The 13,053-nt window shown below is 44.4% G+C and overlaps 1 protein-coding gene across 12 annotated transcripts in view; it reads left to right on the top strand.

Moving 5' to 3' along the window:
* Window positions 1-13,053, top strand: part of ERC2 (ELKS/RAB6-interacting/CAST family member 2) — an 861,660-nt gene that overhangs the window by 676,598 nt on the left and 172,009 nt on the right. For all 12 annotated transcript variants that reach the window (XM_015571179.1, XM_015571181.1, XM_015571167.1 and 9 more), the window contains one exon: window positions 12,240-12,305. In XM_015571179.1, coding sequence (XP_015426665.1) covers window positions 12,240-12,266 — 27 coding nt within the window. In that variant the 3' untranslated portion in view covers window positions 12,267-12,305. The remainder of the gene's footprint in view (window positions 1-12,239; window positions 12,306-13,053) is intronic.

Here is a 13,053-nt window from a genome sequence, read left to right as displayed (position 1 = left end):
CCCCCCACACCCCCACCCCCGCCCAGAGAGACAGGCATAGAAAGCACCATAGGGGCATAAAGAAGAATTTAGAGCCAAACTGGAGAAGTTTATTGCACAAGGACCTGGTGGGATAGCAAACAGGCTTGTTTCATCACGGAGACATGTATGCTAACATGTCCTGCTACCAGCAGGGCACCAGATCAAATTTATCTGCCTTAAGAATGTTTTTTCTTACAAAAGTTATCTCTTGCTACTTTAGCAGAGGTCTTTAATCAGAAACTAGAGTACTTGTGTGCTTGGTTGACCCTTTTATGTTTGTCCATTGACAGGAGCGGTTGTCATAGGGCAGAATCATGGCTCGGGGGTGGGGGCCCTTTCCGAAGAGCTAGCATTCCTTGAGGAGTGTGGCTAAGGTATGTCATCAGGACCTCGGACACACCTTTCTCATTGCTACTGTTAGGAAGATGAGTCAGCAAAGCAGTAGGCTCCTTTGTTGCACATTTTCAGTTAGAAGAGGAGAGCTAACCAAGGACCTGGTATGAGGAGGCTGACCCCTGTGACAATGATGCCCTTTTTGACGAGCTGTCTGAGGTCTAGGGAAATGATGCTCTCACTATACTGAAGATTTGAGAATCATAATCATCAAAAACTCTTATATGCATTGTTATAAATCCAAGTCCCAGAGAGTAACAGCCTTAAAGGACTGGGAAGCCTGTCCCAATTGATTGTGAACTCTACACATAATTGTGTAAGCATATATGCTAATATGCATGAAGTGGAGTTACTTCTCCAGAGAATGTGACAGACTTCTATCAGTGTGTGACAACACTGGAGTCTAAATAATGGATGATATGAATGAGATTTGAACTAAATGTCCATAATGGACCCATGTTCATTGAACTGACTTAACAGGAAGGTTTCGCTTCCAGGATTCCCAATCCCCCCCCCCCCCCCCCCATCAATCTTATAGCCCCGACTTTCCTGTGCCCCGAAGGTTGACCATCACTTGTCTTTGGGAAGAGCGCCTGCAAATGTTGACATTATCTTTGGAGGTTTATTAAGGCATCAGAACATGAAAATGAAGAAATATAAAAAGTCAGTCACTTTGCTCCTTTTCCAGAGAAATTCATTTTTCCTTAGGAAATTCAATTTAAGTATTGCCAGGCTTGCAAAATTAGATTCTTTTTCCATTTCTTCTCAGTCCCTCTCTCCTTCACTATGGTTTTGCTTTCTCCTCGGGAGAAACTGAATCCAAGGGTTATAAGTCTAGACTAGCATTTCCCAAAGTAACTTTGGAACATTAGTCCCATGAGGAAAGTCTTGAAACAGAGATTCAGTGAGCAGAGAATTTCGGGAAAGTGCTGCATATTATAACTCAATCTTGGAGAATCTTGGTGCAATTAGCAGATCAAAGGATTGAAAAAGTCATATAAGAAAGAAAGCTCTCCAATTTTATTTAATCCAGCATTTCCCAGATTTATTTGATCATAGAATCTTTGTTTTTTCTTTCCTAGTAACATCTGTGCTCTGAGAAATACTGTTCTCAGAGTATCAGGTGAAGAGAGAGACTATCCAGTTTAAAACATGGCTGATCTAGTTTCCAGCAGTATTTTTCATCTTAAGGTGAAAGCAATTTCCCCTATGCTTGGCATAGCAGAATATGAGAGTGCCCCTTTCATTTGTTTCCTGGGATGCCTTTTTCAAAGCTATAACATCCGAGAATGGGTTATCCCACCCAAAGCCCAATAGGTCTGAAGTAAGGAAGCCATTCTAAGGATGAGGGCCCAGGAAAGCAAGGATAATAATAAACACACAGGCCCTCAGGGATTTGAAATGGGTGTGATGAGGGGAAGGAGGGTTTGGAGGACAAGTAAGAGGAACCAGGGGGCTGTGGCAGTCCAGCGGCTGAGAAAGGAGCAGTTACCCATCAGTGTGCCCTGTGACCCCCAGGATGGCCATAGCCATTGAATATGTCCAAGTGGAACATTCACACAATCCCAGTAATGCCTCAGGACATCCTTCCAACCAGGAAGTGAGCACAAGGGCAGACAACAAATATTTCCTGTGACAAGCTGCTGGGGAGCTTTGAGGAATAGTAAGGAGCAGGCTGGGGACACATTAGTGATTTTATTTTCAGTGAAGGTGCCAAGACAGATTTTAGAAAAGCTAAGTGGAAACTCAACTTCTCAGTGCCCCGTGTACCTGTCGCCATCAGTGTCACCTGTTATTTTCTGTAATATCTTTCCTTGCCTTATCTATGATGCCAAGTCCTTTTTCCAGGCATCATATGATTTTCATTGTTCCAAAAAAAAGTCATATTTTATTAATTTCCTTCCAGTGGCTCCCAGGTATGAGCTAACCTGTAGATTAAAAAAAAAAAAACATACCCTCAGAGTGAACCCACACTCCAGCCAACACACAATGCCGGGGCTCGTTCAGCCGCCCCTTGGGTCCAGGACTTGCATTTCTGTGCTTGCATTTTAGGTTGGAGATTGCACCTTTAAGGTCCTGGATCTCAGTGTCACTTCCACTTGCTAAAGCATCTGCCACTCTGAATCTAATGTGTAGAGCCCCCAATGGCAAAGAACCTAAACATTTGGGGCTGGGAACCCCGGAGCGTGTGGTCACTGACAAGCCCAGAACCCACCTCTCCTTTCTCCTTCCTTGGAATGAAACGCTCCCTGAGGGGAGTTGGGAAGCTCAGGGCATGGTCACCACCGGGAGATTTTTGGACCCCATTTGAAAGTGATGTTTCACATTTTACTTCTAGAAATCCTACTTCTAAGGAAGAGCTAACGTCAGGGAGCATGAAGGCATAGTATTCTTTTAATTGATAATTGATATGTTATTCATACTCTTTTTTTCATATGGCAAAGCACAGTCACACCTGTACGGCATGTAGTATCACACAAATGCCTGTTGAGTACATTGTTTCCTCAGCACCTCTGGGAACTAGGAAGGGGAGAGGGAAGTATCTCCAGGGTAAAGAAAAGAATTTCCAGATAAAAAACAACAAAACAAAACAAAACCCTGGAGCTCAGAGAGGTTGTCTGTTATCCAGGGTCACACCCTGAAACCAACAGGCCCACAATGAGGACCCGAGTGCCTGGGCTCCGCACACTGGCGCAGCCTCTGTGGATGTTAGTCTGTATGCATTTGTGCAACCAAATGTATTAATATGGTTGCATGGCTGTAATAGCAAGTTTTCCTCTAGTTCAAATGTGCTTTCCTCTTTCCCACTAAATTATAGTAAATGTTAATCCTGTTTCTTTTTTCCATTTGCCTCAGCTTTTATTTTCTTTATTTCCATTTCTCTGTTTTGTGACTGTATTCCTCTCACTTTCCCCCCATTTCACCTGTCCCCCTTTATTCTTCTCTGTCCCTGTTGTCCTTGTGCCAGACACAGCGTGGCTTCCCGCACCTCCCCTGGTTACCTTAGTTTTGAGACCCTCTCCCCTTTTCCCACAGGCAAAAGAGCCATAAGGTAAAGTCAACTCAGAAAATAAACACAGGGTTCTTACTCGCTCTCCCTGCCACCCTTGTCCACACTGCACACACCTGAGTCCGGGTACCTGCTCCCAGGTAGAATCGGTCAGTGTCCTGCAGAGAATTCCCAGACGAGGGGAATGCCCAGCCATCCCCGCAGTCAGGGCCTCTGGGAGGCGGTAGCTGGAGTCCGCTGACAATATTTCAAGCCACATGTATTTTTTGGCCCCAGACTGTGAGGCAAACCACTTCCCTGCTTTTCTCCTCCTCCCAGGGGCCTGCATTTTATGTTTGGTCAACGAGGAGTTGGTGGAATCTCATGGTCCACCAGGAAAAGGAAGGGGTCACAGCAGCCCCTCCCCGGACCCCATTACATCTCAGTAAGCCAACTCCAGGCCCTGGTTCCACACCCACCCTACGCCCCGGCTCCTGAGGTGCTGGGCTGGGCTTGTGATGGATGCCCTGCTCTCTGGGCACCGCAGATTAGCCAAAGTGCAGCCCTTTGAATTCTAACAGACGAGGGGTTTCACTTGCTTCATGGCCCCCAGAAGATGGATTCTGTATATAGAGTTGTTATGCCTAGCTTTTGCTTCGGGAAGAAAAAAATTTATTTTATGTTTTGAGGTTAAATGAATGTGGGATAAATGTATACACAGTGTCCCGAGTGTGTATATGTATGTATCGCTATATGTCAGATGAACTGAGGACTTTTCCACATATGGAAGAATTTCTCAAGATCATGTTTAACTAGAAATTTCTCTCCCTAACTTCCCCGGAGTGCATGTTTGAATATACATTATATATACATATATATGTGTGTGTATGTGTAAATACATTTTCACATTTCCTGCATATAAGAAAACTTACCATGTATCAGAGCTTGCTAGAGTATCATTACAGAACAACTGGGTAAAAAAAAACACCCAGAAAATGTTAGCTTCCCGTGCCAGTAACCTAATAAGAAAAATGACATGTGTTAGACTTTTAATATCCATTTCCCACCCAAACCAGGATGGCTGAAGCTTGCCTGATTCAGAGACAACAAGGCCAACAGAGTTGGTTTTCGTTTGGGGTTTTTGTTTGTTTGTTTTTGCATCGCAAATCTAACTTCCTGACCCACTCCTTGGAAGAAGCCTTGGGTTTTGGCTTCATGTGCAGATGCCAAATTTAAAAACCCCTGGAGAGACCTCTTGTTGGGCTGATGCTTACAGATGGGAGAAGGGTTCAGAGATGTCACCTGTTCCCATTCTGGGCCAATCCTGCCAACTAGAACCCAAGATATCCTGGGTACATTTTGAAATAAATATTGTGAGCCACTTGCCTGTTTTCTTTCCTTTAAAAAAAATCAATTAATTTTTTTTTAATTTTTTTTATTGATTTCAGGGAAGAAGGGGGAGGGAGAGAAAGATAGAAACATCATTGATGAGAGAGAATCATTGATTAGCTGCCTCTTGCACGTCCCCTACTGGGGATCCAGCCCGAAACCCGGGCGTGAATTGAACCCAGGACCCTTCAGTCTACAGGCTGACACTCTATCCACTGAGTAATACTGGCCAGAGCTAATTAATTTTTAAAAATGTAATTATACTTGACATTTAACATTGAATTGTTTTTAGTTTTACAACATAATGATTTGCTATGTGTATGTATTATGAAATGATCACCAGAATAAGTTTAGTTAACATCCGTCACCACACATTGTTGTAAGTTGTTTTTTTCCTGTGTTACTTGCCCCTTTTCTGAGACTTTTTTTAAATCATAGAGTTGATTGAAAGATGCTGCATTTCCAACTCAGCACACTTTTTTAGGTACTTGACATAGAAAGATAACTCAGATGTTACTTTTTCCTTTATCCCTGGAAGACAACTAAAAATCCCCAAAGCTACTCAAACACGAGCCAGAAGGCATATGTGATTTCTGAGCATCGGGAAAGAGGTGGCAGGCATTTGCTTGCCCATGTATAAGAGCAGGAACTCCGGAGTGGCCCTGCCCTGGCTCTCTGTGAGGCCACAGGTAGAGAAGGAAATGAGGACAGATGTCTGAGCTGCGGTGGGAGGTATTTAACCGCTCCTTCCTCTAGAGCAGTTACATGCTCACCCAACCATTACAAGCCACAGAAGAGCAGGCAGGCGGGCGGGGGTGACACAGCCTTTGGGAGGCTGGCTCTGCAGATGAGCAGGTCATTGCCAAATCTCTTAAATCCTGGTTTGATGTTAATTCCTCACCTGTAAGCACAGGCGGGCACGAGTCGATAAACCTGCCAGGTAGGGCCATCTCGGATGGGAAAGAGGCAGAGCTGCTTAATGCATCAGGATCCTCCTGTTAATAAAGGATTTTTCCTTACAGGAGATTTGAGCCTAATTGACAATTCCAGTCTTACTCTATTTGGGGTAAAGGTTTCTCCCCCTTTTTACTGATTCCTCTTAGTTTTAAACCTTGTTTGCAGTATTAGGGTCTCATTAAGAGATTTGTGGCAGTATCTTTTGAGTCAGCAGGGTTGTTTAGACACAGCCTGCACTCCCCAGCTTGTAGATGTAGCTCATCTTGGCAACATTGGCAGCTTGATTCCTTTTCAACTCGCTGCTCTAATCCGCTCACATTTGTCTACGAGGCAGCGCCGTAGCTCCCCCATTGAAAGGAGGTGGCCAACCCTGAAACATCTCAAAGCAGGGAAATCCATTTTCTATCGCTAAACACCGTTGCCTCTCTTCTTTTCTGGAACTGATGTAATAAGGATCATGTTTGACTCACACACTCCAGGCCCTCACCACACTCCGAAGATAAAGAAACAGCCGAGCAAGGGGAATTGGAAACATTCTCAAATGTACCCTGCACACATTCAGATTCGGAGAGCTGCCTCCTTGCAGAACAAGAGCTTTAAAAAATATTGCTTCAGCTTCTACAGAATGGTCTGAATAAACTCTAGCGTCCCACAGCCCAACATTGCTCAACTGTCTAAGGATGGTTTTATAAAGTACCGGGTTCTTACACACCCTTTTGCCTTTGAGTGCAGTGCAAAAATCAAATAGCTTGTTATGATAGTAACAAATTATCAAATGTGACCAACAGGGGTGGTGGGTCCAGTTACATTTATATATGCTTGTAACGTCCACAAAGTGCTTTAATTTATATTTTTTCAATTTAATTCACTTGGTAGCCTTATGATGTGCCAGGGTCAGGATATGATCCCATCTTCTTTCTTAAGGCAGCCACGGTCAAGGGGCCTGAGGCTTTGGTTGCCCACTAGACAGGAAATGGAAGAACCAGACTCACTGTGTTTAACAAAGCCGAGTGCTAATGACTGATGGACGAGGGAGCGAGAGCAAAGCCTGTGTCCACCGCTACCCCTTTGAATGGCTATCTGGCAATGGCTCCGCGTGGAGCAGATGTTGACTTTGAGCTCCGAAACGGCATTGTTGGCCAACAGAGAGCCTTCCGGCCTTTCCACCTCAGCTGGGTCTCTGGTATCTTTCAGCTGAGCGAGCTGGTGCCATGCAACAAACCCTGGCTTGTCAGAATCGCTTTGCTTGAAGGAAATGGAAAACTCACTTCTTTAATCACCCCACAATGATGGTCCAAAAATTGAGGAAGCACCTAAAGGTGCTTTACATGTAGACATGGAGGAGAAAGCCCTCACCCTCTGGAATGTTCTCATTGGCACCAAGGACTCAGAAGGCTGCCCTGCTCAGGGTGCCCGTGTGGGTGAGCTGGCTGAGAAGACGAACCCAGGCTGCACGGGCTTTCTGGCTCTGCCTCCACCTGAGAAGCACCCCGTGTGCCTGTACAATGTGATGTCTCCGTCTAGTTCCCCCTCAGCCAGAGGTGTTCAGCTTTCACAACTGGGATTAGAAGAATAAACCAGGGATGTGGTTGTACAGTGGCTTGTGCGGAGGAACAAGGAAACATGATCTTGGAAAGCCCAAGGAGCTCTGGGATCCAGGGAGCGCTCCCTCAGAGGAGTGGATCAGACAGCAAGCAAGAATCGAGCCTGAACCCTTCGTCACTCAGCAATGTTTGCTAAGTTCCCAGGTCTGAGCCATGGAGAGGCAGTGTGAAGGGACTGCAGGTGCTGCCTTTTGCCTCAGGGACCTTGACATTTGCTTGGGTGCTGATGACAGGCCCATTCAAGGAACATGTGCTTTTTCTTCCAAGAGCCAGAGGGACCACCCTAAATTCTACCATCCAACTCCAACAGGAACCTTCAACAGCTTGGAGAGAGACCTGCAGAGTGCAAAGTACGTGAGAGCTGAGCCCAGAGAACCCACAAATGCCCGAGGTCAAAATGAGCTCTTCTTTCTGGATCTTCACGGCTCCCCTATAAGAGAGGGTAAACCTTTGTGGTCAGACAGATTGGCATTTGACCCCGGCGCCACAGCTCCAGGTGTCTGGTGGCGAGCTACCAGAACTCTCCGCCTGAGCCTTTCCACGCCTGCAGGGAGAGCCTGCCCCTGGGGCTGTGGTGAGACAGGGAAGCAGCCAGAAAGCTCCCACAGTGCCTCTAACCTGGAGCAGGTACTGATACTTTCCGGCTCATTTCTAGTCAAAGTCAAGATAAGCTAACGTTATATTTAAACAGAGCACCCATCAGGTCTTTAAACCTGGACAGGATTTTCCTATTATTTGGGGAGACTTTGTCTGCAAATGGGCCCCAGAGGCTGTAATGAATACAAATCCTAAGAGTTCATGACCATTCCTGACCTCATCACCTGTACAAAGGCACCCATCCAAGGACTAAGCATTCTAGGAGGCAGGAGAGGTGAAAGACACAAATGGGAGGTCTTCACAGGAAAGGTTTGGACTTGACCCTGCAGGAAAACTTACTAGTGCCCTGAAGACTATCAGGGCCCCTGTTTTCCTTTTCACATGCACCTGTCTTCCCCAGCTCTGGCCACACCTTCAGTGGGATATGCCAGGAGGGGTTGGTCCCACCCAGGTGCAGGGCACATCATAAATCCCACACCATGGTCCTGCTTTCATGACTCCTGCAGCTGAAGTGTGCAGAGTCCTGGGTTTTTACATTTTCAGGAAGTGTCAGAGAAGCCCTGAATTGAACTAGGGGCAGGGTGGGCCTGGGGATTGTCCCTGTTATAACCAGGACACATCTCCTCCTGACAGAAATAGCAGCTGACTCTTAGAGGGGCAGTGTGCTGATTTGAAGGTGACACTTCCATAATTTCACTCTCATTTCCAGATAGAACAGGTGTGACAGTAAGGTCCCCATCAGGAACCTCATTGTCTGATTTCAAGAAAAAAGGCTGGCTATCAAGTCAAAGAGAATTGCCAGGTTTGGGGTTTTTGTGGGGTTGTTGTGGTGGTGTTGTTTTTTAAATATCCAGTGATGGCTGGGGCTTGCCTGCTGGATGCACCTAAAGCTTCAAAATAGATACCAATTAAAGGATTACACCAGGCCATTTATCATGCCAGATTATAGAGTTCCTTCCCGAGCTTTTTGTCTGGGCTCATAAATGCCCCCCCTTAACAGTGAGTCTTCTGTCCTGTCGGCGATGACTCAGTCCTTTTCCCTTAGATCTTGTCATCAGCATGGCCCAGTGAGTGGCCCACCTCGTGAGGAATTTTGTTTTATCTCAGAATTTAGAGAATCCCTTTAGGGCCCAGCCTTTGGGAGTGCAGGATGGCCATCAAGGCCCCATATCACTTCTGGAGCCAGAGATACATCCGGAGGTTATTTGATAGTTAAGCTTCCTCTCTCTTCAAAATTTGCTGATGTGTGGTCACTGCGCTCTGAGGTTCAGCCCACCTTGGATGTTTCCATCCCAGATGCTGTGGACAAAGGTGCTTGGATGACTGATGGACTAGAGGCTCTCTTTCCATCCGGAAGCTTTGGCAGCTCCTGGCATAGCCATCACTCAGGAAGGGCACACGAGAGAGCGGACACAGGCAGCATCTGGAACAACCAGTGCCAGGAGAGGAGACAGACTCTCCCAGGCCTGGGAGACACACTTTCAAACTCCAAGTACCGCTAGACAACTTGGCATAAAGTTAGTGATCAAGTGATCCCTATCTGCTTCTTATTTTTGGTCCCCAAATTTACATTTCTCTACGGTAAGGTTGCTGAGTAAATGAATAGTTCGTCCCGAGATGCAGGCAGCGCAGGAGTCTAACAGCTGCGAGCGTTTGGAACTCCTTGGTGCCTCCTCTCTGATTAGCTCCTGCGTTTTCTTTTTTATTCCCCAAGCAGACACTCGCTCTGACCCAGATGACTCGGTGATTAGGGTCAATTCATGTCGAAGCTTTGAAGATTAAAGAGAGCAGGAAAGGCCACCACTTCCCTTTGTGTTTCCTTTTAAAAAAATCTTTTAAACTTTAGAAACTAAAAACTTGAGGGGAAAAAAAGCATAATATTACAAGTTCAGTAAAGGAATTTATCCACATTTCTGCCATGTTAAATGTTAGCAGCGTTTATATTGGACTGTCATATTTCTTTACGTTATTCACCAGCATACAAGACGTCGATCTCAACATCTGGTTTTTAATAACCCTCGACATCTGGGAGCTCCTTTTTATCCCTACGGTGGACGAGGCACAGTAGTGATATTGGCAGTGTATATTTTCAAGCTACAACTCCTGTCTCATTCAATCATAATTAATTACCACTTTTTAATGTATTTAATTTGCTAAAAGTGATTTGCATTCGACCACATTTCACTGTTAAGAAAATAGCGGTCGATTTTGGTGACAGTGGCTTTCCTCTTTCCTTCCTTGCTTCTTTTTTAAAAATTTGAAACCCTGTGGGGATGTATTTGAAACAAACTGAATGTATACATGCTCTTGGATTTTAAACGCAAAATGAAATAAACTGCTCTGCAAGGAGAGTGATTTTAAGTCTTTGAGAAGCAGTCAGGAGAGGCTGCAGGCTGCCTTAGAGGGAAAGGGTTTTTTCTGACTTGGGCAAATCGTAGCATCTCTCTGGGCCTGGAATTTCCCTCAGCAGTAACTCCTGGGCTCAGGAACATTGTGATGAAAGCCTCCATCCAGAGAACTACACTTCCACACATCCCCACAAGTTCTGCTTTGAAGTTCAAGGGGTTGCTAGACCCCTGGCAACCCATTTGGGTGCTGTAGAGTTTCCTTCTTTATTAGCATAAAAAAGAGAGACCAACTTTGCTTTTCTACAGGAACTGAAAGGACATTTAATGGATGTAAAAACACATTTTTCTCAAGTAATGTAGAAAAAAAAGGGGATTTTTTTTTTTTTTTTGTCAAGAGTAGTTACTAGACTGCATAGTGACAAACAAGGTCAATTTTACATGAGAAGACCCAGCTAAAAATGATCAACTGTACCTTTTTTTTTCTTACTAGAACATTCCTATCTAAACTGTCCAGTGCGAATCCATACCAAATTATGCAGTTCTTACTGCGTGCAAATCTCCTAATGGACTCATATCAGGTGGGGATTCTTAACCCTTTATGGTCCATAGGCCATTTTGGCAGTCTGGTGAACTCTCTGAACCTCTTCTCCAAGTAATATTTTTAAATGCATAAAATAAAATATGAAGAAATAGAAAGGAGATAAATTATATGCAAATTCAGTTCAAGACCACAGATTTAAATCTTTGAATAGATGCAAAAATACCTTTGCCTATTGGCAAGATTAGATTGAACTGTATGAAATTGCTGTTTTTCTAGATAAAAAATGGCCAAATATTGGCATTTTCAGATGATTCAACCTAATATTGCAACAACCTAAGCAGTAAGGTTCCAAATAGTGAGAAAATATTCCAAGTTATTTTTTTTTCTAGTCCTGGTTTTTAAAACCAAAAAGCACGCCCTGGCAAAACCTGGTTTCATCAGGGACCTGTTAAAAAACACAGCTCCCCAAAGTGCATGTGCGACAGGAGCTTAACCGCTGGGCTGTCTACACTCTCGATCCTTGCAGGGAACAGTGAGCACTCTTGTACAAAATAGACCTTGTGATGCTGGTCTTACTTTGAATACACTTCTGTCTTCAAAGATTAAACTTCCCTGCCTATCTGCCACTTCACCAAGTGGGGAACGTGGCCAGAGCCATTCTGGAAATGTTTTCAACAACAAGAATTCAGACCAAATAAGTTTCCCACAGTTGAATACAATTTTAAGTTAAACAAATTTCCTTGCTGCAAGCATTGTACCAAATTGAAAGTTTACTCTTCTCTTTGAAACTTATTTGGTTGCAAATGGATAATCATTCTGTGGCATGCACATCCTCTGTCATGCTGAGAGCAGAACAGAACCTGAGGAGTGGAGTCCACAGCAGGTCTGAGCCAGTGTGAACTATCGCATGCTACCAAAGTTGTTCCACCCAAGTAGATCTTTTTAATAAAAAATTCTTCTTCAACCGTTATTGATACTGTATGCTTAAGAGAAATTAAGGGTATTTGATGACTGTAATTACTTCTCTGCTTACTTAACAGGTTTAATCTACTCCTTAGGCATATGCAATTCCAATGGCATGCTTTCCCAAAAAAATAATCATCTGCTAATGTAGACTAATTTTAATCTTCTAATCCAATCTTGACACAGAGTCAGAGCTGGGTGGGTGGAATGTTTTTGTGTGGGGGTTGCCATGGACACAAAACTCAGTTATGTATTTGACAAGTCGGTGATGTGGAACTGAAGTTACTATGGATTTCTTTTTTTTTTCTGGTGCTTTAAGATGAAAAAGCAAAGTGAAGATCGGTGTGCCTTTCCAGGGCATCACGGTGTAACTAACCTTCTCTTCTTTCATTCCGTGCTCCCCCCCTCTCCGTGCACCTCCCCCGGGCCGGCCGCAGGATGACGAGGAGGGCATATGGGCATAGCCGGGCCTGTAAACCAAAGTTCCAGTTTTGTTTTGAGGGGTGAGAAACCATCTTTTATATCGTTTTTCTTTAAAAGATTGCATTCTGGTGTTGTATTGTGTGCGTGATCAATCGTGCTTGCTGATGTCCGTGACCGTGCCCTGTGTTTGCTTCTGTGTTCTGTGACCATCCCTGAGAGCCCTCCTTCCTACCCACCCCCACCCCCTGCCACCCTGAAACCACGTGATTGCTCTGCCTTGTTGGGGCTGGGTCAAGCACGATTCCAATGTTTCTGTGTTATTTAAGATGTAAACTCTGCCCTTGCTAGAATTTATACACACTTTTTAAAAGCATGGCTGTGGGCTCGGAAATTGTCACAATTCTCCAGCACTGTTTGCTTTTGCCATATCTGCCAGTGTGGTGTGACTCTCACATCTCTCTGGCTGTGTCAAATGTTTGACAAGGAATAAGGAAAACAAAACTACATATATTTTTATGGAGCTGAAATTGTCATCTCTAAGAAGCCCATTGGATGGATTGTGCTACCTCTTCTCTGGCAGTTCTGAAGAGAACGCAAGGATCAAGGCATAGTAATGGTGGATGGGTAACTGTACCTCTGAATGAATTAGAATAGAAATATTAATGTTGACAGGTCTCGTTAGTGTCATATCTGTTGCTCTTTTTTACAATTGCGCTTCTACGGAGCTTTGCATTACAAATTTCACGCATTGCATTTTTTAGGATGTTTTGCTCTTTTAAAGGTTGGCTTTTAGCTATGAAGAATCCACCCTCTATTTCTGTCCTATAT

This window comes from Myotis davidii, unplaced genomic scaffold (genome assembly GCF_000327345.1).
Source record: "Myotis davidii unplaced genomic scaffold, ASM32734v1 scaffold111, whole genome shotgun sequence".
Lineage (NCBI taxonomy): Eukaryota > Metazoa > Chordata > Mammalia > Chiroptera > Vespertilionidae > Myotis > Myotis davidii.
The sequence above is the reverse complement of the archived record's forward strand: the minus strand, read 5'-3'. Positions and strand labels throughout refer to the sequence as shown.